Genomic DNA, 25370 nt, shown 5'->3' on the forward strand with positions numbered 1-25370 from the left:
GAAATCCTTGTATAGTTTATATAAATTTATAGAAATATAAACTATTCATGGATTTCAAAGCTTTTGTGCCAAAATTAACTTAGCTTTTGATTCTATTTTCCATAAATTTTTTGAAACACACACACATATATATAAAATATTTTAAGTAGATAAAAATCAGTAAGGTATTGAAAGTGTAGAAAAGGTAAGTACATTGGAAGTAAAATATTTTGCCCAATTCTCTCCTTTAGATGTAAATAACTGAGATTCTTGGGTTTTACTTTGTCGCCAGAGATACTTTATTAACAAACATAAAATACATTTATCTGTGCTATTTTTCCCCCACAAATCACGGTGTGCTAAATGTAGACATTTAAGAATTATTGTACTCTGCATTCCTGTTACAAAGATGTGAGCATTTAAAGATACCTTTTTACTGGACTATATTTTAAGAATGTCACTTGAGTATCAGCGAAATACATGAACTTGATAACTGTCTTTGAACTCCGATTTGGGGATTTTAGGAACTGGCTCCTGATAAATTAAGCCATGGAAGCCCAGACAGACTACCTTTAAAATGTGTTCTGTCAGTGAGTGTAATCTAGAGTGGTTGGGTCAGAGGTACACCCTGATTGAGGCAGTAAGAGAGTTTATGCCAGCATTTGATATTAGAAAATGGTCTAGAAAGAGATGCTGCTTTATCTGCTGTGAACAAGTTGGAGAGAGGAAGCATATTGACATGGTTTATTATAGCTCAAACTGACTTTTTAACATATTACTATAAAGGAAGGCTTTTTTATTTAGATAAAACTGTATTGCCAGAATGAGGTCACACCATCAGTAGTATAATTACAAGGTTATTAGAAGAAATAAGGCAATTTAAGTATGTTTTACACAGGCTGTTTTCATTGTTTCCTTTTCATTTTGTAGTTATTGAGAACTAGTTGGTATAAGTACATACTAGTCTAAATTTCACATATGAATGAAGATTGTCACGAAACCTTAACAAATAAAAAGTTCTTTGACTGCTGATGTTTGAAGTCTTGCTGTTTTTGAGATTTTTTAAAGTCTTACAAATGGACCATTCATCATTTTGTTGTGTGCTATAGATCAGCCTGGTTTTTTTAGTGGGCCAAATGCTGCTACTTGCAAAAGTTTTTCCTTCTAAATCTTATTCTTACTCTGGGTGATGGGTCCTGGACAGAATAGCTTCAGTTCCTTTAAAGGTAACTTCTTTATTTTTTCTTTACTTACCTACTGTGTTGTCTTTTCTTATGTTGAAATGATAGACCTCCTGTATTCCTATACTAATTGTCTATATTTTAGAACTCCTTTTAGCAATCAATATAAATTTAGTGTATCTTAAGTCTTGGCTTCCTGTGAACTTCTTCCATTGATAGTTTCTCTTATTACTGAAACATCAAAATCATTTTACTTGCATAATACTCAGAAACAAAGAACCTGCCTGACCAATATCAAATTTTATTTTAGTCCTGACACCTGAATTCTTGCTGTCCTATCTACTCAATGCTGTTAAAAATCTCTGAGGTTTCAGTTTTGTTACATGGTGACTCCATTGGCTCCTGTCTTCCTCAGTCTGCTTCTTCTTGGGTAGCTTGGGAATTCTGTGCTTTGGTGATATGTCTGGATACAATTGTAAGTCAGCCTACACAGCCAAACCATGTGGCTTAAAGTAATTTTTATCCGTCTTATTTTTTACTCTTAGGCAATGCGGAATATCAATCCCAGCACAGCAAATTCTCCAAAATGTCAGGTAGGCTCTTATCTGATGTTTTAGCACTGGAAAAAAAAAAAAAAAAAAAAGGATGTTAGGGAAGAGAAACTTGCATTCCAGGGGCCAGTCCTTACTGTAGATTAGCCCAGAGTATAACTGTGAGCCATCTTTATACCAGGATACTTAAGTTAACATTGCTGTTCCCAGAAAGGCTGTACTATCTGGTCCTTCCTTCTCTTCCCAGAGAGCTTCTAATTAGCGTATTGATTCCCTGGAAGTCTTTTATCCCACTTTTGAAATGTTTTATGTCTGAATTGTTCAATATGGAGGTGTGCCTAATTTTTATTTGAACAGCCTAAAATATTAGTGATTACATGAATTAATAAATTTGGCAATAATAAAAGATAGTATGAATTATTTAGTTGGGTAGTCTAGTTTAGAAAGTCTTTTTAAGAGTCATACCATGAGGAGAAAATATTCTTCGTTTTAGACATTCATTCCAAAGGAACAATATCAAAATTAAGGCGAGAGAAGGATCTGCCTGGATAGTGTTCCAGATTTCTTTGTTGGCTTTTATCAACATTTCTCCCTGATAAACCCCAGGGAGCACTGGTTGTAAAAGCATCTTATTTAGATGGAATGACCACTTTTCTTTCTAACATCGGCACTTGTGTCTAACTCACGGGAAGAATCTCAATTTTGAAACCAGAAGAGATTCTGTGTGTTTAGGGTCCGCAAAATTTAAAAGAATTAGGAGCTAGAGGATCATTGCACTTATCTTGAATGGGTAGAAGTAACCATAAAACATCTCACATTCAGTGTAGCTGATTCTTTACTAGGCTAAATAAGTGCATTGTTTCAGAATCAGCTGGAAAGTGGGAGTTGACAAATTCCACTCATTTCAGATACTGTTAACTTGTCCACTGGAGAACTGTGCTGATAAAGTCAGATTCAGGCCTCCTAGAAACCAGTTAACTTTGTGAGAGAGTATATTTTATTCTTCTTTATCAAATGCCTTCATTTAATCAAACCACCTAGTAAGGGAATAGCTTATAATAAGTCAGCTTCACAAAAGTTAGACATTCTTATGAAAGTACTAATTCATATTTGACTGTGAAAAGCAACATAGTATTAGATCTAAAAAAGTGAAGACTTTTTCCTTGTTTTTTCTCTTATGTGTTTCTGAAAAGTGGCTTTTATTCATGATAAATGAAGTGGAAACTAATATAGGAGCAGAAATTTACTCAAATGAGATTATTTGGGTTCAAGTAAAGAGTTCTGCATGCCAAAAGTAGATATTGGAATTGTTTCTCTTATTTTTCTACTCATCTTACCCCTTAAATCTAGTAAATGAACTAAGTGTTTCTAACTCTGTATTTCATGCTTGAATAGAACAGTTACTGTTATTAAATTATCTTCAGGAATTCTTAGCTTTTTGTAAAATAGTAAAGCTTTAGGAAAGTATGGGCTTGTAAGCAATTAAAATGCTAAGATACTAAAGTTACAGAATTGATGACAGATTGCTTAGGCCAATGCAAGAAACCTGAAAGAGATTCCTTTTAAAATTGACTGTGTATATAGTGGAGATTAAAATATTAAGTTGTTACATATATTTTAGTTGTCTATATTTACCTGGCATAATTGTAAAAATTAAGGAAATGTATGTATGAAATTCCAATATGGATTTAAGTTTATTGTAGCTCAGATACATATCATACAATTTATTCAAGAAAGCATGTATATATGTATTTTTTATCTTATACGTTTTCTAGATGATCTTATGATACATGTTATAGGAGCAGAAATATCTAATGCCTTTTCTTACCCATAATGAGGATCATGACTGACACTCCTAAAACAAAAAGTAGCTTAACAAGAAAAGCATAACAAATTTATTTAACCAAAGTTTTAGGTGACATAGAAAGTTTTCAAAAGTGAAGATTTGAAGAACCAGGGAAAATTCTCTATTTATACCTAAGTTCAATGAAGAATGAACAGCTAGGTAAAGATGTGTTTAGGTGAAAAGGTACAGTCTAGAGGTGATAGTACTGACAGGGAAAGCCAGCAAAACCTGAAGTTAGATTCTTCTTGGCTTCTCTGTGCAGCATTCCTTCCTCCTGAGTTTAGGGCAGAACCCTTTCTGAAATGAGGATCTTACGATCTCTCAGACAAGGTAGGTCAGAGCATTTCTTTATGACCAGTTCTTACACAGAAAAGTAGAGCAAGGTTATAATAATATTTTTAGATTTTATGGCTTGCTTTGGGGTAGTAGGGTAGGAGTTTCTAAGACTGACTTTGGGAAAGAGAAATTCCAGTTTCTGTGGCCTGCATTGGGGGAGAAAGAATTCTAGGTTTTATGGCCTGCCTTAGGGTAGAAAGAACAGGAGAGATCAGAAAAACATTTGGTTTCTGAGCCTTTCCAGTGTTCTTTGGTTCAAAGTACTCAACATACCAAAGTGCCATTATTGTGGGGTATCATTTTCTGAGTTTCAACAATATTACGAAAGATTTCACAAAGAGACATATCTTAAAAGAAGATGGTTTTAAATAAGGTTTAGTAGTATACTCAAGAAAGCAAGAAAAGGCTTTGCAGTCTGAAAGAAGAGATTATATAAAGGTGTAACTCAATATGCGAGTACCATTGTTTTTCAAAGGTTTTTTTTTTTTAATTTGTCTTTGTTTTTCTAATAGAAAGTTGAACAGCTGAGTGAGTGCAAGCCAGACTAAAATCAGTATAATTGTTTTATAATTATATACCTCATATGCTTTGGAAAGTGGGAAGATACCAAACTTCAAAATGTTTATGAATTACTAGATTAAAAAGCTATCTGTAAGTACTTTTCATAAGATTAACAAATCATGTCTGTGTAGGATTCTGTGGTCAAATACACTAATATTGGTATGGGTGAGTTAACGAAAAAATCCTGAGATGCAACCTCAAATGTTGCTGAAATACAAAATTTTGAAAACTAAAGAAAACCTTAGAGACATTTTCTTAAGTATGGAAATTAGCATCTTAATTCATTATAATGTACAGAATTTGAGGAAAATTTGTCCTTATAGGACTTAAGATTTTAATTTTAGTTTTGATTATGCATGATTTTTATGTTTCAGAAACAATTTTATATCTCATATGAAACTTTGAATATCTTTGCTTTTTGATATTCAGTATTTAATGTTCACTGTTTTCTGGTCATGTCTCTCTTACAAACCAGTGCTCTTTTATAAATTGGAGGGACCTTTTGAGAGGTGGGGTATAAGAATGCATTCCAGCTTCTATTTCAATGTCTTTAGAGAGAAACATTTTTGAGAAAAGATAGTTCCTCCTGAGTATGAATCTTTTTTTTTTTACCTTCTCTTGTGCTAAAGGATATGGTTTTTACTATCTTGGGTTCCCTAATATCTATGAGATAAAGTTAAACTCTGCAACCTGGCTTGTGTTCTTCTCTCTGATTCTGGTTAAGCCAGTTTCTCTTCCATTAGCTGAGTGCACTCTGCTACCTTATGGCGATGATTCTACTTGTGAACTTTTCTCCACAGTAAAAACTGCTTTTTCTCTCTTCCTTCATATCAACTAAGGGTCTCCATTTCCTTGATAAGGCCCAAGTCAAATTCATCCCTAAGTGGCCTCATGAGAATTCATAACATCACCCAGAAAATGTGGGGCAGACATTGTGGCATAGCAGGTTAGGCTGCCATTTAAGATACCTGCCTCACTTCACATTCATCTTCCTGCCAGTACTCACCCTGGGAGGCAGCAGGTGGTGGCTCAAGTACCTGGGTCCCTGTTCCCCATATTGAAGACTTCAGTGAAGTTCCTAGCTCCAGGCTTGGGCCTCACGCAGCCCCAGCTGTTGTAGACATCTGGGAGTGAACCAGTAGATGAAGATTGATCGATTCTCTCTCTTTCCTTCTCTTAGTCATGTATCCACTATCACTGTACCTTTCAAATAAATGAGAATAAATTTTAAAAACTACCCACAAGATAAAAAAATAAAATAAAATAGTGCTGTGTAGTTATCTTAACTCAGCAGCCAATTCCTATTTAGGTTGACAGATAAATGATAGGGAATTATTTTTGTTTCTGAGCAAGTAATTGCTTCAGCCTTTATAGAAATTACACTAGAAGTATTTTGCAACTAATTTGTGTAATTGTCATTCCTTGTATGTAATAATAATTGTATATCATGGTCAATCACTGGTTTAAAGATGACTAAATCTTAATAACTGTTGAAAATACTGTACTGCACTTATTACCCCTAAATGTTGAAGAGGTTCAGATGTCCAACAGTTTTAGTCAAATAGAGCAAAATAATTCCACTATTGAGAGCCATGTGAAGTTACCAACAAGTTTCTACCCTGAATTTAGTAATAGAAAATTTGGCTTTTTATCCTCCAAACTTTCATGTTAGCAGATGCTAGGAAAGCTGATTCAGAATCCTGTTTACACTTTTTCTAATATGTGTCTCTTCTCTTTGAAGCCCTAACATTGATTAAATCAGAATAATTGTTTTTGGGGGGGATATGTTGGAAACTTTGTATAAAATGAGAGAAGCATTTAACCTCACACTTTGCACACTCTAATAGGCTGTTTTGCTTGTTTATTAACTAAAATCACCTCTTCTTTGTTGTTTGAACAATGGTTTAATAACTCCTATTACTTTAATTCAGACCGTAATTAAGTACCACAAATTACAAAAGACCTAATTCCAAAAAATCTCTCAGAAAGAATATTGAATCTCAGGATAATGCTACCAAACTGGAACTCCGTTTTTGATGCTACTTTTCTCTCTTTGCGATTATCATATAGTTCTCAAAACTGTTCCCAAATCCATGTGTATATTTGGCTTTAGAAATAATTAAATATTCTTTGACTGCTAAAAGCTGTATTTTCAAAAAGGTGTATAGGGACCTGTAGTTGTAGCACAGCAGATTAAGTGTGTGATGTCGGCTTTCCTTATGAGCACTGATTTAAGTCCCAGCTGCTTCACTTCCTACCCAGCTCTCTGCTATGAACCTGGGAAAGCAGGGAGACATGGACCCAAGGATGGGGCCCCTGCTACCCAAATGGGAGACCTGAATAGAGTTCCAGACTCTTGGCTTTGGCCTGGCCCAGTCCATGAGCAGCCAGTTTGGGGGTGAACCAGCAGATGGAAGATGTCTCTGAAACTTTGCCTTTCAAATAAACAAATCTTTAAAAAAAAAAATAAGAGTATGGCAGGCCCCTATTTTGAACCGTTATAAATGGATTTTTCTGTTTTTAGAATTGTTGACATAAACTGTTATCACTAAGACAAACTTTTTAAAATATAGATTTTTAGAGTTATTCTCCATTTCTAAGTTTGTATTTCCAGTTCACTTAAACAAATTGATTACCACTCTCTTCTATCTCCCAACAGAACTTTGACTTGTCATATATCATCTAGAAATGAATACACTTACATTGTTTACTATTTGCTAAAAATCAAAATTGCTTTTAGAAAGTAAATAAAGTTGATTCCATAATCCCCTCCCCAGATCATTAATATTTTCATATGCAATAAATGTAATTTGTTTCATTGGGTTCAATAAAAAAGGTAAACAAAAGGTTATTGTTTGTATTTGAAGCAGTTGTCAAAATCAGGAGGGAAATTGCATGTATTTATGTAGGAAAACAGTCTGATCTTTCCCCCTAAATCTATATTTTTGGAGTTCAGTCAGTGTAAAAGCTGGAACCTCTATTTCTCACATAAATAAGTACATATATGCACACATGCACACTGCAGCTCTGTTTTAGACGTTCTACAGAACTTAGAACTATTTTGTTTTCTTTAGAGATGTATTTATTTGAAAGGCAGAGAGAGAGAGATCTTTCATCTGTTGTTTCTCTCCTCAAATGGGATAGGCACTTGGGCCATCTCCCACCACTTTCCCAGGTGCACTAGCGTGGAGCTGGATTGAAAGTGGGGCATCCAGGTCTCAAACCAGCGCTCATACAGGTGCCAGCATTGCACCGAGGACTTAACCTGCTGTGCCACAGTCCCATCCCCCATATAATTATCTTAACTGTCCCTCAAATTTGTTTGTATATCTTTCTGTATCAAAAATGTTGTCCTGAAGTTGGAGATAACTTTGGGAAGTGATGTAAACATTAAAAATCAAACAACATTCTTAGCATTGGGCTGTTTTAAAAAGGCAGATCTTAGAAGGGAAGTGGGTGGAATCAGCATTGAGGCATAGCAGATAAAGCTGCCTCCTGCGACTCCGGCATCACATATGGGCACCAGTTTGAGTCCAGGCTGTTCTGCTTCCAATCCCGCTCCCTGTTAATGCACCTGGGAAAACAGCAGAGTCCTTGGGCCACTGCACCCACTTAGCAGATCTGGAGGAAGCTCCTGCCTTCAGCCTGGCCCAGCCCCAGCTGTTGCGGCTGTTGGGGGAGTGAACCAGCAGTTGGAACACCTCTCTCTCTGTCTTTCCCTCTCTGTCTCTGTAACTCTGCCTTTCAAACAAATAAAGTAAATCTTAACACCCCCCCCCCAAAAAAAAAAAAATGAAGTGGAAACTTGGGCGTATATCCTACTCCATGATTACCTAAGTCAGCTTTTGAAGGATGTGAACATGAAATTAGAGTTAGTTAAAAGGAGAGTTCTTTGCATAGGCTGTCCTGCTTCCTCTGAGGAACAGTTAAGTCACGGGTTTTCCATTATGAGTAAGCTTTATAAATCCTTATTTTCTTAGCCAAGGGTTGTTATTGTGAAAGTGAATGTTCTGCTTGAAGTTTAAGAATTTTAAATGGGAAATTCTACAATTAGCTTCAGGGTTATATACAACTTTTGCTAGTGACTTTACAAAAAAAATTGTTTTAATATGCATAAGTATGAGATGAAGGTACTTAATCTAATGTTTAGTTAAAAGGGAATTAGTTATAAACTCTCCATTTTACTACATTTAAAGAAAAATAAACCTGTTTATACCTATTTACAAAATGCCTATTTTATAGCAGTAAAATGATTTTATCAAAACATTTTGGATGAATATGAACATTATTTTGTAATTGTGTAAATCTGGCCTAGTTATTTTAAAAATAAACCTTGGAACATAATTGGATTGTTTACAAAACTGACTTCAGTTGAAACATTTCATGTTGAAAGTTACGTCAATCTCTAAGGAGTTTTTGGATTATTTTATGCTGAACACAATGCCTAAAATTATCATAGTGAGCTAAAAATACAAGTTTGTTAAACTTCTCTTTTCCCAAAGGTAGTTAGAATAAATAGTTTGACAGACTTTCAAAAATGGGGAAATAAGCAAGTTATAGGAAATTCAGCCAAAAGTTAATCATGCTTCTGTTCTGTATTTCAAAGGTCAAATAGTTCTTCTAGAGTGTTTGACTTTTTCTAAGTAAAGCAAGTATTTTTAGCTCATTTTCTTCTCTAATAATACAAAAATGTGGTAGCTTTTCCCATTGAGCTTGTAAATCTTAGCTAATCTGGGACACATTTGAAGTCAGAGCTGTCTGCACAGTAAGGAGAGCCAGTGGTCCCAGCCTGGTCTGTAAGGAACTCTCCCACGTGATTCACAAAGGGACACGAGTTTTCCTACTTATAAAGTGGACTTGTCTGGACTCAGGATCCAGCCACAATCCATGGGCCCTTCTGATACTTCCTTCCTCGCATTTAATTAAACATATAACTTCCCATAGGGTAGGAAAGACACCTCAAGATACTGTCTATATAGTAGTTAAAGTATTTTGGCCCCATGTAAATTGTATGCTTTGGTCCACATCATTGAGAAAACTAAGGAGAATCGTAGTAGAAATAGTAATCTGGATACACTTAGTATACTTCTGGTTTTGGTTTTTTTGTTGTTTTTTGTTTTTTGGTTTTTTTTTTTATGCTTAGGATATCCAGGAGAAATGAAAAGCATGTATCTGCACAAAGCCAAAACTCAGAAACAACTTACACAACTATCCACAGATGTATAAACAATTGTATATCCCTACAATGGAATGTTGGTTAGCAGTAAAAGGAATGGACCATAGGTGTAATATGATTGCATCTCAAAATAATAATGCTAAGTGAAAAGTACATGTTCTATGATTTCCATTTATAGAAAATTTTGAGATCCCAGTGGAAAGAACAGGTCATCAAAGAAGGAGGTACCTTTCTCTGAAGGGAGGAGAGAACTTCCATTCTGACTACGACCTTGCCTAAATATGATCAGAGTCAGTGAATTCAAAAGGCTTCCATAGCCTTGGCAACTCATGACAAGAGCCTAGGGTGATTACTGATGCCATAAACAAGAGTGTCAATTTGTAAAGTCAACAATAGGAGTCACTGTGCACTTACTCCTCATGTACATTGTGATTTAATGCTATAACTAGTACTCAAACAGTATTTTTCACTTTGTGTTTCTATGTGGATGCAAACTATTGAAATCTTTACTTAATATATACTAAACTGATCGTCTGTATATAAAGAGAATTGAAAATGAATCTTGATGTGAATGGAAGGGGAGAGGGAGAGGGAAAGGGGAGGGTTGCGGGTGGGAGGGAAGTTATGGTGGGGGAAGCCATTGTAATCCATAAGCTGTACTTTGGAAATTTATATTCATTAAATAAAAGTTTAAAAAAAGGAAAATTATGTAAGATACTAATAATGACAAAAAAACAGATCACTAGTTTCTGAGGGTGGAGTTGGGGAGGTAAACAGCAGGACAGAATTCTGGGAGTGATTATCTTGATTGTGGTAGAGTTTCACAGGTATACATATTTCTTTAAAATTTTTTTAATTTTTGTATTTATTTGAGAGGCAGAGCTGCAGACAGAGAGGAAGAGAGAGAGAAAGGTCTTCCATCTACTGGTTCATTCCCCACATGGCTGCACTGGCTGGAGCCAGGCCAATCTGAAGCCAGGAACCAGGAGCCTCTTCCAGGTCTCCCATGCAGGTGCAGGGGCCCAAGCACTTGGGCCATCTTCCACTGTTTTCCCAGGCCATAGCAGAGAGCTGGATTAGAACAAGAGCAGCTGGGACACTAATTGGCACCCATATGAGATGCCAGCACCATAGGTGGAGGCTACTACGCCACAGCACCAGCTCCAGCATACGTATTTCAAAACTTACCAAAATTGTGCACTCTATAGGTATTTTATTATATATCAATTGTATCTCAGTAAAGCTGTTTAGAAATTACTTAGGGTAGGTAATGAATCATTTTCTCTTTACTATAACTAGAAGTTTCAAAGCCCAGCAAAATATTCATACCTTGCATTTGGTATCTATCATTGGTTACTTATATCATTGTCTTTATCATATTGTACTTACTTTCATTCCAAATTCTTCCCTTTTTGATTAATACTTCTTAACACCCTGCCTCTACCACCAGTAAATAAAGTAACCTGTTTTCATTGTTCTTCTCATGTTCAGTTTAGAAAAATCCGTAGGTTACTTACTGTTGGCATGGGTCAAATATAGTTTGATGACAAGATCTTTGTGTAATCTCTCAGGGCATTGAACATCTCCCTAGGCAATTAGGAATGATTTGCCATTATTATTATTATTATTATTATGGATTTATTAGTTTGAAAGGCAGATTTAGAAGAGACAGAGATCTTCCATCCACTGGTTCACTCCCCAAAAGGTTGCAATGACCAAGGATAAGCCAGGCCAAAGCAGGAGCCATGGGTCTGTCACATGAATGGCAGAGACCCAGATACTTGGGTCATCCTCCACTGCTTTCCCAGGCACATTAGCAGGGAGCTGGATTGGAAGTAGAGCTGCTGGGGCTTGAACCAGCACCCATATGGGATGCCAGCATCACAGGCAACAGCTTAACCCACTGCACCATAACATGGCCCCCAGATTTGCCTTCTTGTTAACATCTCTAAATTACCTTTCTTTTGTAAGTCTGAATAGTTTGCTCTGCATTGTCTGTTGATAATAGAAATTCAGTTACTAAAGCAAAATAAAAACTTGACAGCTTTAAACAAGCATTCTGGCAAAATTCAAGGTAGCAAGAACATTGAAAGTCTAGTCTACACCAGATTATTTGTTTTAACCTCATAAAACGATCTTGGGAAAGTGAAGATTTTATGAAAAGGCATAGAATAAAAAATTGTGAAAACAATATGAAAATTTTAACTAATTAAGTTATTTAAATATTTAAATATTTTAAGTTATTTAAGATTTATGGATTAGTGTCAAGTACTTTGTGCTGAAAAGAGTTCAAAGTGCCGGCGCCGCGGCTCAATAGGCTAATCCTCCGCCTAGCGGCGCCGGCACACCGGGTTCTAGTCCCGGTCGGGGCGCCGGATTCTGTCCCGGTTGCCCCTCTTCCAGGCCAGCCCTCTGCTGTGGCCAGGGAGTGCAGTGGAGGATGGCCCAGGTGCTTGGGCCCTGCACCCCATGGGAGACCAGGAAAAGCACCTGGCTCCTGGCTCCTGCCATCGGATCAGCGCGGTGCGCCAGCCGCAGCACGCCGGCTGCGGCGGCCATTGGAGGGTGAACCAACGGCAAAGGAAGACCTTTCTCTCTGTCTCTCTCTCTCACTGTCCACTCTGCCTATCAAAAAAATTTAAAAAAAAAAAAAAAAGAGTTCTAAGTTAGACAAATAGAAATGTGAACATATCTTCCTTAATAAAAATCAGTGATGGCGGGACGGTTAGCTTAGTGGTTAAAATGCATGTTGGGATTCCCGCATACCCACATCTGAATACATGAGTAAAGTTCCTTGCTCTGTTCCTGATTGCAGCTTTCTGCTAATGCGGATCCTATGAGGCAGTGATGATGTCTCAAGTAACTGAGTTCCTGCCTCCCAGCATTGGCCCCCACCCAGTTTCAGCTCTTGCAGACGTTTGGGGAGTAAACTAGGAGATGAATCTGTCTCTCTCCTTCTCCCTCCCTCTCCTTCTCTCTTTCTCTTTGAAATTTAGGGGGCAAAACATATGAAGATCTTCAAGATATTCTCTAATATTCCCATATTTTGAAGGATGCACAGTTTTGTCACAGAAACTGTACACCATCCTCATCCAGAGATTATAATTTTATACATTCTAAAGTTTATTGCTAAATACATCCTTGTATTTTAAGAGAAATACAGATTACTCAAAGTATTAGAAGTCATTTTATACTCTAAAACAGTTCATTCCTTCACTGTGCTCTTAGGGGTACAGCAGAAATAAATAATTACAAAATCATGTGATAAATGCTGGGATTGTGTTACATGTGCTAAGGGTGTGAAAGGCATGACATCTTTATGTCTAATCCCATCTCAAGATGGAAATGGAGTCATCATGGGGAGTTACTTAAAGAAGGTGGTGTCTTCACTAGGTCTTAAATAATATGGAAGAAAGAAAAAGTATTCTAGGCCAGAATAGCATGTGAAAGAAAAAGGTATGGTATTCTGAGAAAGTGTCATCATACAGACCTTCAGGGAGTAAACTGTCAATTGTCACTTCTCACTTTGCAAGATGAGAATGGGAGAGTTCAAAGAGACATGATAGAGAGACAGAAAAAAGACAGTAGTGATGAAGGTGTTAGGGTTTGGTCCGAGTGAGATGAACTGACCTGTGGGTCCTGGGCAAGTATAGTAACTGAGGTCTGGGTTATCTCGAAACCTGCTGAGGCAAATCTTGTAGTGGCCCATAGCCTCTGCTCAGGTTCTAGGTGGAATCCTGCTGAAAAATTTGGAATGTCGCTGAAGAAATTTTACCCTATTTTAAATCCTATGATTATAGTGGAGGGACTTTGGGTTCATGTTTTTATGTTTGATGCCTTTTTTTTTTCCTTCTCCTCTCTCTCTGCTAGAGGATAAAACACTCTAACTGAAGATAGAAAAGCCTGAAGTCAAAATGAGACACTGGATATACCAAAGTGTAAAACAATGTTGGGGGTGAAGAGGGAATTAGTATCTTACAGTAAGACCAGACTTGCCCTTCTACCCCAAAGGAGAATTTGGTAGTATAGGCCGTATTAAGGAAAATATCAAAATGAAGCTAAGTACCAAAGTGTATATGTTTTGGGGTTAATATAACTCAACAAACTTTCAAATTTAGGCGACTTAATTTTTAATCACTTCAATGGATAGAAGAACTTGATCACTCTGATTGGGAAGTATGTTATTTAAAATAGATACTACAACTTTGTGTACACAGTTACCCTATTAAACATTAATTCTTTAAACCTAACAAATTTTTAAAGGATATATTATGTTTATGTTGTTGTTTTTTGTGTATGTTTGTTTTTAAAGGAATTAGCTCTCCGTAGCCAGTTACCAACACTGGAGCAGGATGGTGGCACTCAAAATCCAGTATCTTCTCCTGGGATGTCTCAGGAATTGAGAACAATGACAACCAATAGCTCAGATCCCTTTCTTAACAGGTTGGTAAGAGATGCTACTGTCTAGTATCTGAAAAAGATTGTAAATTTAAGATCATGTTGCTTAGTGCTTATAATAGGCTGTTTTGAACATGTATGTGAGCTAAAAATTATAGCTGTAAATAAATTTCTCCAATAAAAGTTCAGGATTAAAAGCCATTTTCTACAGGAAAAAGTGAGCTGTTGAGACTTGTGAGGAGGATACTTACTCAGAGTCACAGCGTGTTTGCTTCTGCCTGTACTGTTGACTAACAGTTACTTAGAATTACAAAATCATGAAGGAACATGTGCATGCTTCTCTATGAAATCAAATGAACTGTATCATAAATCCACTTTTGCATTATAAAGATCATTAGAAGGGATTTTCCACATAGGTGTTCAACCCGAGAGCTTTTACAGAGCATCATTTTAAGGCCTCGTGTTCTCAAGAGCCATAGTTCAAGGAGATAATATGTAAGGTTGTACCTTTTTCAAAAAATGCATTAAAATGAATGGTAGTGTTTGAAAATGATATAGCTTAAGGATACTTCTTAGTTACCACAAATCTTGGATTTCAGGAAGATTGTAATGATATTATAAACTGCTGTTGAAAACTGCAAGCTGGGCTGGCGCCAGGGCTCACCTGGCTAATCCTCCGCCTGCAGCACCGGCATCCCGGGTTCTAGTCCTGGTTGGGGCGCCGGATTCTGTCCAGGTCACGCCTCTTCTAGTCCAGCTCTCTGCTGTGGCCCGGGAGTGCAGTGGAGGATGGCCCAAGTGCTTGGGCCCTGCACCCGCATGGGAGACCAGGAGGAAGCACCTGGCTCCTGGCTTCAGATCGGCGCAGTGATGGCCATTTGGGGGGTGAACCAACAGAAGGAAGACTTTTCTCTCTGTCTCTCTCTCACTGTCTAACTCTGCCTGTCAAAAAAAAAAACCCTGCAAGCTGCAACAGGTCATATTCTTTGCCTAGAAAGCCATTTAAAATGAAGATGTGGGACAGGCATGTTGGCTCAGCAAGTTAAACTGCCACTTACAACACCTGTATCCTATACTAGAGTGCCAATTTTGAGTCCCAGCTACTCCACTTCAGATCAGCTTCCTGCTAATGAGCCTGGGAAGCTACAGACGATGGCTCAAATTCTTGAGTCTCTGCCACCCACATAGGAGACCTGGATGGAGTTCCTGGCTTTGGGTTTGATCTGGCCGAACCTTGTCTGTTGTGGCCATTTGGGAAGCAAGCCAGTAGATGGAAGATCTTTCTTTCTCTCCACCTCTCCTTCCCTCCCTTTCAAGTAAATAAATAAATCTTTTAAAATATTAATAAAATTAAGATGAAACTAAAATTCCTATCTATAGAATTTCAGTTTTTTAAATATGAAGATATATGTATTTCCCTTTGTAAACTGATTTTAGGCAACACACACTTTAGAAATACTTTAGCATATTTTGGTTTAGGGAAGTGATTATGCTACCTCTTTAATTATCATCACTTGAATTGAAAACAATGATTCTAAGAAAAATTATCACAACTGCTAAAATATTTAGTGTAATAGAATTTCCCATCATTTGGTCAGTGTTTAGATTAATGTCGGTATCCTAATTGATTTTTAAGACACCTAAAATTGTATTTTAAAATTTGTATTTACTCTTCTGACACACCCAGTATTTTGGATCTGAAGTTAAAACTGAAACTGTAGGAAACGTCATAGCCACTGAGTTTGTTTTTATATATATACCACAAGGAAACCTTCAGATCACTATAATTCTAGTACCTATATTATTGAAGGCCTATATTATTCAGAGGTGGAATTAAACTGTTTTTAAATGAATAGGGTGTATATCCTTCTGCCATTTGTAGAGATTTTTTTCTTAAAACTTTTTTCTCGATTTTTATTTATTTTATTTTATTTAAAAGGCAGAGGGACACATTTGAGAGACATCTTCCCTCTGCGCATTCACTCTCCAGATTTGTCTGCAATAGCCAGGACTGGGCCAGGCAGAAGCCAGCAGCCAGAACTCCTCCCAGGGTGCATGTTGATAAGGAAGGTAGAATAGCCAGCGCTCAAACCAGGCACTCTGATATGGAATGTGGCCTTCCCAAGTCGTGCCTTAACTGCCACACCAAATGCCCACTTCTTTCTGAAACGTTTTAGTGAGAACTGGGCTACTGGCTGGGCTTGAGATTCTGTTTTCTGTTAAGATCATAGAATGACAGTTAATAATCCATGTTACTAGTGTAAGGGAAGAATCATACATCCATTCTCTGTAGTTCCCTGTTTCTAAAGCACACATCTGACTGTGACCTTTTTTTTTTTTTCAATCCTTGGGGTGAGTATTTGGCTTACCAGCTTAGAGGCAGGTTAGGATGACCACATCTTCCCTGCTCAGCTTCAACTCCTCACCCCAACTTCCTGCTAATGCAGACCTTGGGAGGCAGCTGGTGATGGCTATTCATGTGGGAGACCTGAATTAAGTTCCCAGCTCCTGGCTTTGGCCCAGCCCAGGCCTAGTGTGGCAGGCATTTGGGAGTTAACCAGCAGATGGGAGTGTGCATGCTCTTGCTTTCCCTCTGCTTCCCAAATAAAGAGTACATATATAAATAAAGTAATCCTTGATGGTTACTCTGTTGCCGACTAGTTGATTTTTATGCATTCCTTAAACTGTAAACACTGTTCTAACTTGCCTTGGAGTTGACTCTTGCTAGTGATGTCGTATCCCCCTCTCTCTTTTATTCTGAGGTCCTCAAGATCAGCTTAGACATTCCCTTTTATGAAACCTTTACCTTTTCCTTGTTAATCTCCTTTTTTTTTTATTCTGAAAGTACTTTGGGCACATAGTTCACATAGCTTCTGTATATAATTCATTAGTATATTGTTTTCTTCTCTCTCCTGAAGTTGTTAGTCTCTCAGCACCATTTGCAGTTTTTTGTGGTTGTTGCTGTTGTCCTCAGAGCCTGGTCAAATGTCTGTAATGTAGTGACAGCTGTTCAGCGAACGTTTATTCAGTGAGTAGGGCTTCAGGGGGTGGAATTCTGCAGGGAGTAGTTCCTATTCAAGAAATGTAAGCTTTCTTCTGGACTACCTGTATGCTTCCCCTGTGGGTTGGAGTAAATTATTTACAAATCTGTACATTCAGATATTCTGTAATAGACTGGGTGTCTGATGTGGTCTCCATACTCGGCAGTGGAAATAGACTGATGACTAGCACCAGGCCACTGTCTCAGATTAGGGCAGGCAAAAATAAAAACAAACCACATCCAAGACCTTTTGGTACATGGCCTCGTTGTGTGCAAATGGTCTCGGGGCAAATGTGTGTTTTCTTGAATCTGTTTGAGGCTTTTGAAGCTCTCCAAAATGTGGCAGAAGCATTAGAGTAAACCAGTGGTTACAGTATACAAAATGAGGTTGGCAGTGGGGCAAGGCCAGTGCATTGAGCAATTTAGGGAAGAAATATGGAGTAGTGAGCTTCTAACTTTGACCAATAGTAAAAGCTTGTTTAAAAGCTTAGTTTTTGTTTTGTAACTTTTATTAAGTTAAATAGCCACTTAAGTGTCCAAGCTGTGTGGAAAGTTTAAAATTCCCATTCATGTTCAAAGACCATTAAGAAGAATAACAATTGCCTTGCTTTTATACTTCCCCATAAGATTTTCTGCAACTAGTAGAACTCATAATTTTAGTCAACCCAAGTGATATCTTTGTGCTACTAGCTTAGGAAAGTGTTCTGATTGTGAAAGTAATGTTTCAGGATATTTACCATACTGGTATATAAATCTGGGAAGCTTCATTGAGCTTAAAGGAAAAGTATCTGTCTTGGCTCATGTTTTTCTCTAGAGATTTTCCTTGTCTTGTGTTTTGTTTCTTCTTGCTCTTATGCTGTGGTGTTTTGGTGTTCCCCTCCCCCTCCAAACAGAAGCAGGGAGATCAAGCTACAGGCATTCTTATCTAACCGGCAGTTACTTACCTATTTTTGGGCCAGTCCAGAAAGGAATTCTAGTTCTTTATTTTGGGTTAATTTCTCCTTGGCTTAAGTTCACTACATGAGAGCTCGGAATTTAACGTGAGACTAGTACAGGCCTGTCTCACCACCCACCTCGAGTTTGTATTTTGACCTCTCTGCCTGTGCACACACCTGCGGAATTGAAACCTTGAAACGAGTTAAGTGGACCCCCGCCCACCCAATGCAAATGGTATTAGAGAAATAAAAACTCTTCAGAGAATTTTATGTCAGCTAGGAAGACTAAATGGATGTAACTTTTTTCAGTTGTTGCCATCAATCAATTGCACAACCTTAAGAGAGCTCTTGGTCCTCTAGAGCTACCAGCTTTAATTAGTACTGTATATTTCACTTCATAGTATAGGGTCTGTGACCATGAAGGAAGATACTTGTTTCAGCTGTTACAGGGCAAGATTGTCACTAATCCCCTGAGAATCCTGTTGGTACTCAGCAAGTGTTTATTTTTATCTTAGATTTCTTAAATGTTACTATCAGTCTTTAACTATTTATTTATTTATTTATTTATTTTGGTAGCGGTACCTATCACTCTCGAGATGAGAGTACAGACAGTGGACTGAGCATGAGCAGCTACAGTGTCCCTCGAACCCCGGATGACTTCTTGAACAGTGTTGATGAAATGGATACAGGTTGGTATTCCTTATTTTAGTTACCTGACCTCTACTCAGAGATAATCATAGTATCACCAGGTCCAGTAAACCATGATGAGCAAAAGTTCTTCAGAAGAAAGCCAGTTACAATCCTATAAACTTCATTCAGTTTGAGCCAGCTTTGTTTATGTATGCTGATTTGTAATTTAAATCTTTTCCTGGTTTTTCAGTATCATGGATTGAGTATCTTACCCCTATCTGAATAAAAATAACATAACTTATTTTAACATGCTAATAGATTGGTAATTGAGGACCCTATTAGAAGTGTCTCCCTGTTTTAGATTTGTGTTTTTAATTTTGGAGAGAGTATTCTGTACTTGATTTAACGTCTGCCTGTCTCTTTTCTCTGAGGGGTTTTGGCTCAACTTTGTTATGGGGCTCAGGAAAATGGATAGGAAAGGTTATGTGGTAGGCCCATCTACTTTATTTTTAGAATAGTTGTAGTGGTGTTTCAGGAGCTAAGAAATACCTGCCTCACAGGGACATTTAAGGAACCATTTCTCCTTTGCTTTTCCTGGTGCCTACTGCCCAGGACTTTAGAGCTGTTTCATGAAGTGGCAAGAAATGGAACAGATCTGTAGCTGGCGGGCTCTGCATGTACCCAGCAGCTTCTCTTGTGTGCCTGTACTTACCCAGCACCATGGCTTTGGTGCTCCCTAGAGTTCACCCCACCTCCTTGTTTGTACTTACCTTGATCTGAAATTACCCTTAGGAGTCATTTCAGACCTATCTCATGCACCATGCCTCTCTTCACTCTTATCATTTTATTTTCTCTTTTTCTCAAAACCTTTATAAAAAGTGCTCAAAGGATTAGCTTTTCAGAAAGCATATTCTGTTGAAGCTCTGAGGAATGTTAATGTTGTCATATGCAAAAAAAGTTCTGTGGCCAGGTGAGTTTAGAAACATAGAAGCAAGACTCTTACTTAGAGACTTGTAGGAGGTTTGTTTTGCTGTTGTCAATGTGACTCTCCAAGAGTCTAATAGAATATTCATGCAGTCCTTGTATTGTATTTTAGTATTCCCCAAAGTGTACGTAAGAGAAAAAATAAGGTCTGTACCATTTATTTAATTATTTACTTATTTAAATATTTATTTATTTATTTGAAGGCAGAGTTACAGAGAGGCAGAGGCAGAGAGAGGTCTTCCATCCGCTGGTTCACTCCCCAAATGGCTGCACTGGCCGGAGCTGGGCCAATCTGAAGCCAGAAGCCAGAAGCCAGGAGCTTCTTCTGGGTTTCCCACTTAGGTGCAGAGGCCCAAGGACTTAGGCTGTCTTCCACTGCTTTCCCAGGCCATAAGCAGAGAGCTGGATTGGAAGTGGAGCAGCCAGGATGCAAACCAGTGCCCATATGGGATGCCGGCACTACAGGCAGCATCTTTACCCGCTATGCCACAGTGCTGGCTCCTCTACCATTTGTTTTTATATTACATCTCATTGTGATGGTTAGGGTAGTAATGCTACTGTATAGTATACTTGTTCTTTTTCACCCTGCCACATATAATTTTTGAAGGGATTTTTATTTTTTTCCTGATCCCCTTCAGTGCTCAGCACATAAGCCATCAAACTGTTGGTTAATATCAGAACAAATGTTGATGAAAAAGTAAACTTGGTATTGTTCTTTTGTTATCTGTGGGTGGTAGAGCCTAAAATAAATTCTGGGCCTCAGTTCAGATTGGTCAGGAGTGCTTTTCTTTCTCTCTGTATTTCTGGATGTTCATATGATACACTTCTGATGTTACCTTTTTTAAAAGGCCTTTATTAATCGCTCTCTCTCCCGACTAGGTGATACCATAAACCAAAGCTCCCTGCCCTCACAGCAGAACCGTTTCCCAGACTACCTTGAAGCCATTCCTGGGACAAATGTGGACCTTGGAACACTGGAAGGAGATGGAATGAACATAGAAGGAGAGGAGTTGATGCCAAGTCTGCAGGAAGCTTTGAGCTCTGACATCCTTAATGATATGGAGTCTGTTTTGGCTGCCACCAAGCTAGATAAAGAAAGCTTTCTTACATGGTTATAGAGCCCTCAGGTAGACTGAATTCTAAATCTGTGAAGGATCTAAGGAGATAAGACATAATACCTGATATTTCCAAATAAGCCGGTCACAGTTTTCTGGCCAATACAGAAACAGATGAACAAACGTCCAGCAAGATTCTTTCATCCACTCTTCTGCTCTTCCTTGTCCATTGCTGCTGTTAATATATTGCTGACCTCTCTCACAGTTGGCCTTAAAGAATCAAAAAACAAAAAAGCAAAAAACAAAACTGTTTTATTTCTTTTGCTATTATAACTACTGTTCATTTGGGGGCTGGGGGAAGTGAGCCTGTTTGGATGATGGATGCCATTCCTTTTGCCCAGTTAGACGTTCACCAGTCATTTTAACTAAGTACTCAGACTTGGAAGTCAAATGCTTCATGTCACAGCATTTAATTTGTTCAAGCAATTGTTTCTTCAGCTGCCTTTGGCCAGTGGGAAAACAAGACTTACTGGTCTGACAAGCCAAAAATGTTGTATCTAATATTGAATGATTAATGCTGATTTGAAGAGATAGCTGAAACTAAGGCTGAAGACTGTTTTACTTTCAGTGTTTTTTTTTTCCTCCTAGTGCTATCATTAGTCACATAGTGACCTTGATTTTATTTTAGGAGCTTATAAGGCATGAGACAATTTCCATAGAAATATATTAATTATTGCCACATACTCTAGTATAGGTTTTGGTGGATATTTTATGGTTTTTTGTTTGTTTGTTTTTGTTTTTGTTGGAACCTAGGCAAATTACCATATTAGTGAGTCTGTTTATAGGTATAGCTTGGAGCGATTATTGTAGTTCTTTTGGTAAAATCTACTTTTCCTAGTTTTTTACCATATTATTTAAATCTTGATTATTCGCTCTATACACACACACACACTTAAAATGTTTATAATAGTGTGATAGCAGAATGTATCTTTGTTTTTAGGTTTCTCTACTTTCCAGTTTATTTTTAAAATGGTAGCTTTGAATGTATGCATTTAGAGTACATGGCTAGTAGTTTATATTCACAGATAGTTTAAACTTGATTGGGGTAACCTACAGATGTTTGAGGTAGTTTAGTATTCTAGAAAGGGCTATTAACATGGATAGTGCCTAGAGGAGTACTGTATGCCCTCTGAACACATAATAAGTAGTATCTGATGAATTAGAAAGGAGCAAACAAGAAAAGGCTTTCTTTTCCCCCTTAGACTTCCCTGGACTAATTTTGAGTCTTGATGGGAAATCACTGAGTAGGTTTATCATGTACACGACAGAAGTAAGCTTTATAATGGTTTGCTGTCTTTAGCTTTGGAAGTTTATTTCTCCCTATTCTTGAAAGTCAATTCTAGTACTTTGGTTTCATTTACAATGAACACATTAAAGACTAGATTGAAATATTACCTGCAAAATTGTTGTTATAAGACTTGCTCCTACTTCCATATGCTGAAAATTGACCCTGGGTAATATATAGAATGCTATAAGGTATGAGTTAGCTGGTAAAGTGATCAGACTGAAAAATGTACATTGGTAGTTGAAATTAGCGAAGAAATAGAGATAATCATGATTATACCTTTATTTTTTACAGGAAGAGATATAATTAGAGTATGTGTCTACAGTAGTAATAATGGTTTCCAAAGAGTATTTTTAAAGGAACAAAATGAGCATGAATTAACTCTTCAGTATAAGCTATGAAGTAAGAGTTGGTTATGAATTATAGTGGCACCAGCTAGCACCCCTGTGATTTAAGGGTCTTTCAATGTTTCCAGAGTAAGCCCTTATTTTCAAGGGTTTATAACAGACATAAAATCCCTTTTCCTGGCTAAAGCTGCTATGAAAAGCCTCAGCCTGGGAAGATAGATTTTTTTTTCAATTATTACATCTAAATATTTTGGCCCTTCGATTTGGAGGAGTACAAAAATGGAAGTAAATTTTATTTTAAGTACTTTCAGTGCTGAAAAAATGCAATCACTGTTGTATATAATGATTCATAGGTCGATCATTCAAAAAATTGACTCTAAGGCTTTTATTAAGAAAACAGCAGAAAGATTATATCTTGAATAAGTCTGGGGGGAAATGGCCACTGTATAGATGCATTGAGTTTTAGAGCAATAATGAAATTCTGCCTAAAATGCAAAATTGAGTATATGAATGATACAGTATGTTGTTTTTAATGTGCAGAAGATCAAAGCTACTTAGAAAGAGTGCCTACAATTTGCCAGTAAGCCACAAATTAAGATCCTATCTTATATATCAGCAAAATAGCTTTAGCTTAGGGGGAGGGTGGGAGTGGGTTGTGAAGATTTAGTGGGACCTTGATAGAGAACTTTATAAACTTCTTTCTCTTCAATAAAGACTTGTCTCGCATCTTGCTATCATTGAAGGCAGTTTCTAAAATTTTAGTCACTTAAGTATACCCACGAACAAGAATATGCAGATCTTCATTTCCCCCTGACTTTAATTTTCCCAGTTATACCTCAATGTTGTAGCAACACTGTGGTACCTGACACAGTGCCTTGATGTTATCATACCTTATGTACTGACCTTAACGAGACCTAAGAGTCCTTTTCTCTTTTTGAGTTTGAATCACAGCCTTGATGTGGTCTTTCTTGTGTTATGTCGTTCCTCATGTAAAAGTGTTTAACTGCTTCTTGGTTGTATTGGATAGCATTGTAATAAGATTTTAACTGGGTATTCTTGAATTGCTTTTACAATAAACCAGTTTTATAATCTTTAATCTTACCAGCTTTTCACATTCGTGTTCTTATTAATTAGGGCTTCTTGATAATACTTGTGGTTGATGGAATACATTGATTTGGAGTTTCAGATCTTCCAAAGCAATATTTGTTGTAATAACAACTTTGTAAAAATTAGTGCCTTTTTTAAATAAGAAAAAATGAACATAAGGAGGTGACTTTGATACCAATAATGTTGCTATTTTAAGTATTCATATTAAATAGATGCTTTCATGACAGGAAGACTGAAAAAATAATAGTAATTCAGAATTCATACCAATCAGTGTTGCAGCTCCAACAATGCAAAAGTGAGAAGCAATATCTAGTAATTAACAATTCGGTAGCTTTTGTACATCTGAGAAATGAGTACTCAGTTGCATTTTATCTTTGCAAGCATGTTTAGGAGTTATGGGTGTGCCTGTCTTAACAATTGTTTTCTGTACCTTAAAAAAGTATTCTCCACTTTTTAAATGTTTTATATTAGAGATTTCTTTAATGCACACTTGTCAAATATATATATATAGTACCAATGTTACTGTTTTGTTTTTTTTTTTTTTGTTTTAGATATAAGAGCATGCTCATGTTAGGTACTTACATAAATTGTTACATTATTTTTCTTATGTAATACCTTCTTGTTTGTTTATGTGATTCAAATATATTCTTTCCTTAAACTCTTCTTTGTTGTCCTTAATAGTTGGTAGTATTCAAAACCTTTATTTGGCATACTGGTCTTCCAATAGGACAATCACGGGAAGTAAAAGATGACAGTAGTAACCAAAAGACAGGTCAAACTTAAAGTTAGTTTTGCTCCTTAAAGTTGGGTATGGCATTTGGAACCTTTGAAATATATATATAATTCTTAAATTAATGTTTTGTACTTTCACATGCCCATCAGTGATGGTGTCTAAAGGCAGAATTACGTCTACTTTATCCTGAAATGATTTTATATGTAACAGTGCGGAGGAAAGAGGCAAGCAAGACACTCTCAAAATGGCCTTTCTTTTTATTTCTCAAAAATATTCTCTCATGGTCTCCAAAACAGTACAGTTAACATTAGTGAAAAGCAGTATTTGTTGTTTTACAAATAAAAACACACATTTAAGTGGTAGGTCCTAAACCTTGAGTAAGAAGTAAATTTGACTGTCTTTGGAAATTTCTTTATCTGTGTATGATCAGTTATTGACACATACCACAGTTTTGCTGAGGCAAATCTGAAAATGTTGCATTATTTGCTATGCATGTTTTCTTTATATTAGTAGAATGCTGATTTCTGGAACAAAAGTGATCATTTCCTTAGCACAAAGTATAGTGGTTTTATATCTTAGCTTTCTCTGTATAGACATTGTTCCTCATATGCGGAAGTTGTTTCATCTTTCTGTTGTATGGCTTGACATCCAGTATTACAAGTCCACCTTCATTCTGAAGAGTAGGTTTGGATTTGAGAATGGTCCGTTAGGAAGAAAAAAAGCATTCCGAATATTTGAAAATAATAGTAGTCTTAAATCCTAATATTGAGTAATTTACCCATTTTTTTTTAGACCCAAAATTTAAATAGTCTGGTAAATGAATTGTTAGCTGGACTGTCATCTTCCGGAGAGAGAACAAGAACTAGCAATAAAAGGAAATCTAGGTGACTGTAGGGGTAATGGGTAGCCTGGTGGGTTTTATATATATATATATATTTTTTTTTTTTTAATTATTTTATTTATCTGAGAAGGAGCTCCCATCTGCTGTTTAACCTCCTGAATGCTCACAATGGGAACCAAGAGCCAGGAACTCCAAGGTCTCTTATGTAGGTAGCCAGGACCACTGTTGCCTTCTAGGATCTGCAGTAGCATGAAGCTGGAAGCAGGAGCAGAGCCAGGACGCAAACCCAAGCACTGATGGGAATCAGGTGTCTTAGCTGGCAACT

General features: G+C 37.1%; 1 protein-coding gene and 1 long non-coding RNA gene across 10 annotated transcripts in view; one reads left to right on the forward strand and one right to left on the reverse strand.

Annotated features, from left to right (window-relative positions):
* YAP1 (Yes1 associated transcriptional regulator) overlaps positions 1 to 24134 on the forward strand; it is a 149437-nt gene extending 125303 nt beyond the window's left edge. For 5 of the 9 annotated variants that reach the window (XM_017343694.4, XM_017343684.4, XM_017343691.4 and 2 more), the window contains exons 6-9: positions 1706 to 1753; positions 13943 to 14073; positions 18580 to 18692; positions 20497 to 24134. In XM_017343694.4, the coding sequence (XP_017199183.1) occupies positions 1706 to 1753; positions 13943 to 14073; positions 18580 to 18692; positions 20497 to 20735 (531 nt within the window). In that variant the 3' untranslated portion in view covers positions 20736 to 24134. The remainder of the gene's footprint in view (positions 1 to 1705; positions 1754 to 13942; positions 14074 to 18579; positions 18693 to 20496) is intronic. The other 4 variants (XM_017343710.4, XM_017343698.4, XM_017343705.4 and 1 more) reach the window with 1 other exon arrangement.
* Positions 255 to 5657, reverse strand: LOC127491965 (uncharacterized). Its single transcript, XR_007920862.3, has 2 exons — positions 5461 to 5657; positions 255 to 1779 (listed from the first exon to the last, which is right to left on the reverse strand). It is a non-coding gene; the product is annotated as an uncharacterized LOC127491965 (long non-coding RNA).
* Positions 24135 to 25370: the final 1236 nt, after the last annotated feature.

Source organism: Oryctolagus cuniculus, chromosome 1 (assembly GCF_051225735.1).
Source record: "Oryctolagus cuniculus isolate XC-2025 breed Fujian yellow rabbit chromosome 1, ASM5122573v1, whole genome shotgun sequence".
Taxonomy (NCBI): Eukaryota; Metazoa; Chordata; class Mammalia; order Lagomorpha; family Leporidae; genus Oryctolagus; species Oryctolagus cuniculus.